Source organism: Galeopterus variegatus, unplaced genomic scaffold, assembly GCF_000696425.1.
Source record: "Galeopterus variegatus unplaced genomic scaffold, G_variegatus-3.0.2 Scaffold1227, whole genome shotgun sequence".
Lineage (NCBI taxonomy): Eukaryota > Metazoa > Chordata > Mammalia > Dermoptera > Cynocephalidae > Galeopterus > Galeopterus variegatus.
The window spans coordinates 367,182-368,072 of record NW_007727338.1 but is presented as its reverse complement, the minus strand read 5'-3'; the positions used below and the strand labels follow the sequence as shown (position 1 = coordinate 368,072).

General features: G+C 36.0%; 1 protein-coding gene across 1 annotated transcript in view; it reads right to left on the bottom strand.

Moving 5' to 3' along the window:
* The window catches only part of NAPG (N-ethylmaleimide-sensitive factor attachment protein, gamma), a 19,549-nt gene that overhangs the window by 13,051 nt on the left and 5,607 nt on the right, over positions 1-891 (bottom strand). Inside the window, exons 3-4 of the mRNA XM_008575724.1 lie at positions 246-355; positions 49-115 (exon numbers count right to left, since the gene is read on the bottom strand). Of these exons, the coding sequence (XP_008573946.1) occupies positions 49-115; positions 246-355 (177 nt within the window). The remainder of the gene's footprint in view (positions 1-48; positions 116-245; positions 356-891) is intronic.

The window sequence follows — 891 nt, the reverse complement described above, 5'->3', positions numbered from 1 at the left end:
ATCTAAACATTCTAAGTAATTAAAGAAAAAAATAAAATTCAAACTTACCTCAAACACATTAGCTGTCTGTTGATATAATTGTACAGCCTTTTCTGGATCTACATTTTCTATAAGCCTGGATAAGACAAGAAAATTTGACTTACATGAGAAATAGCAAACTTGTTTTTCAAAGGCCTTTATTAAAACGAAAAGACAAAACCTATATGCAGACACTTGTGCTTCTAACAACAGTCCCGCACACTCACTTTCCGGCTCGCTCCAATGCCATGGCCGCTGTGTCAGGGGTGCCATTTTCCAGGTACATCATGCTGGCTTTCTCAATCAGCTGAACAGCCTCTGGCAGTTTCTGCATCTCCTTTAGGCAAAGGATACAGCACAGATCAGAAAATGCATCAGCTTAAATACAGAGTTAACAATCTGAATGTTATTCAATCATTTTATCCCTAATTCATGAGAGCAAATGACTTAAAAACATTTTACAACAACAAATATATTTAAAATGAAATGCCTTCACATGGTTACTCTCCCAGCCAAGCTTCATTTAATCAAATCAAAAATGAACCAGTTAATTTCTACAGAGTTCATTCATCATCACTTCGAAGACTTTCATACAAACTATATAAATGGTAGAAACAAAAAAATTTTGCTCTCTACTGTTTTCTAAGCATTTACAATTCTTCAAACATTTCCTGAGTCCCTACTATACACAAGGCCTATGCCAAAGATCACAAGCTCATAGTCCAAGGGCTGTATCTCATTTCCAAGTGCATTCTGCCTCAGCTAAGCAGCATTTTTAAATCAGATACTTTCACAAAAATTCTATTTTATGGCTTCTTTCAAAAAAATACCAAAAGTTATGGCAACAGCAGGCTTGCATTCCCACCTGGCAGC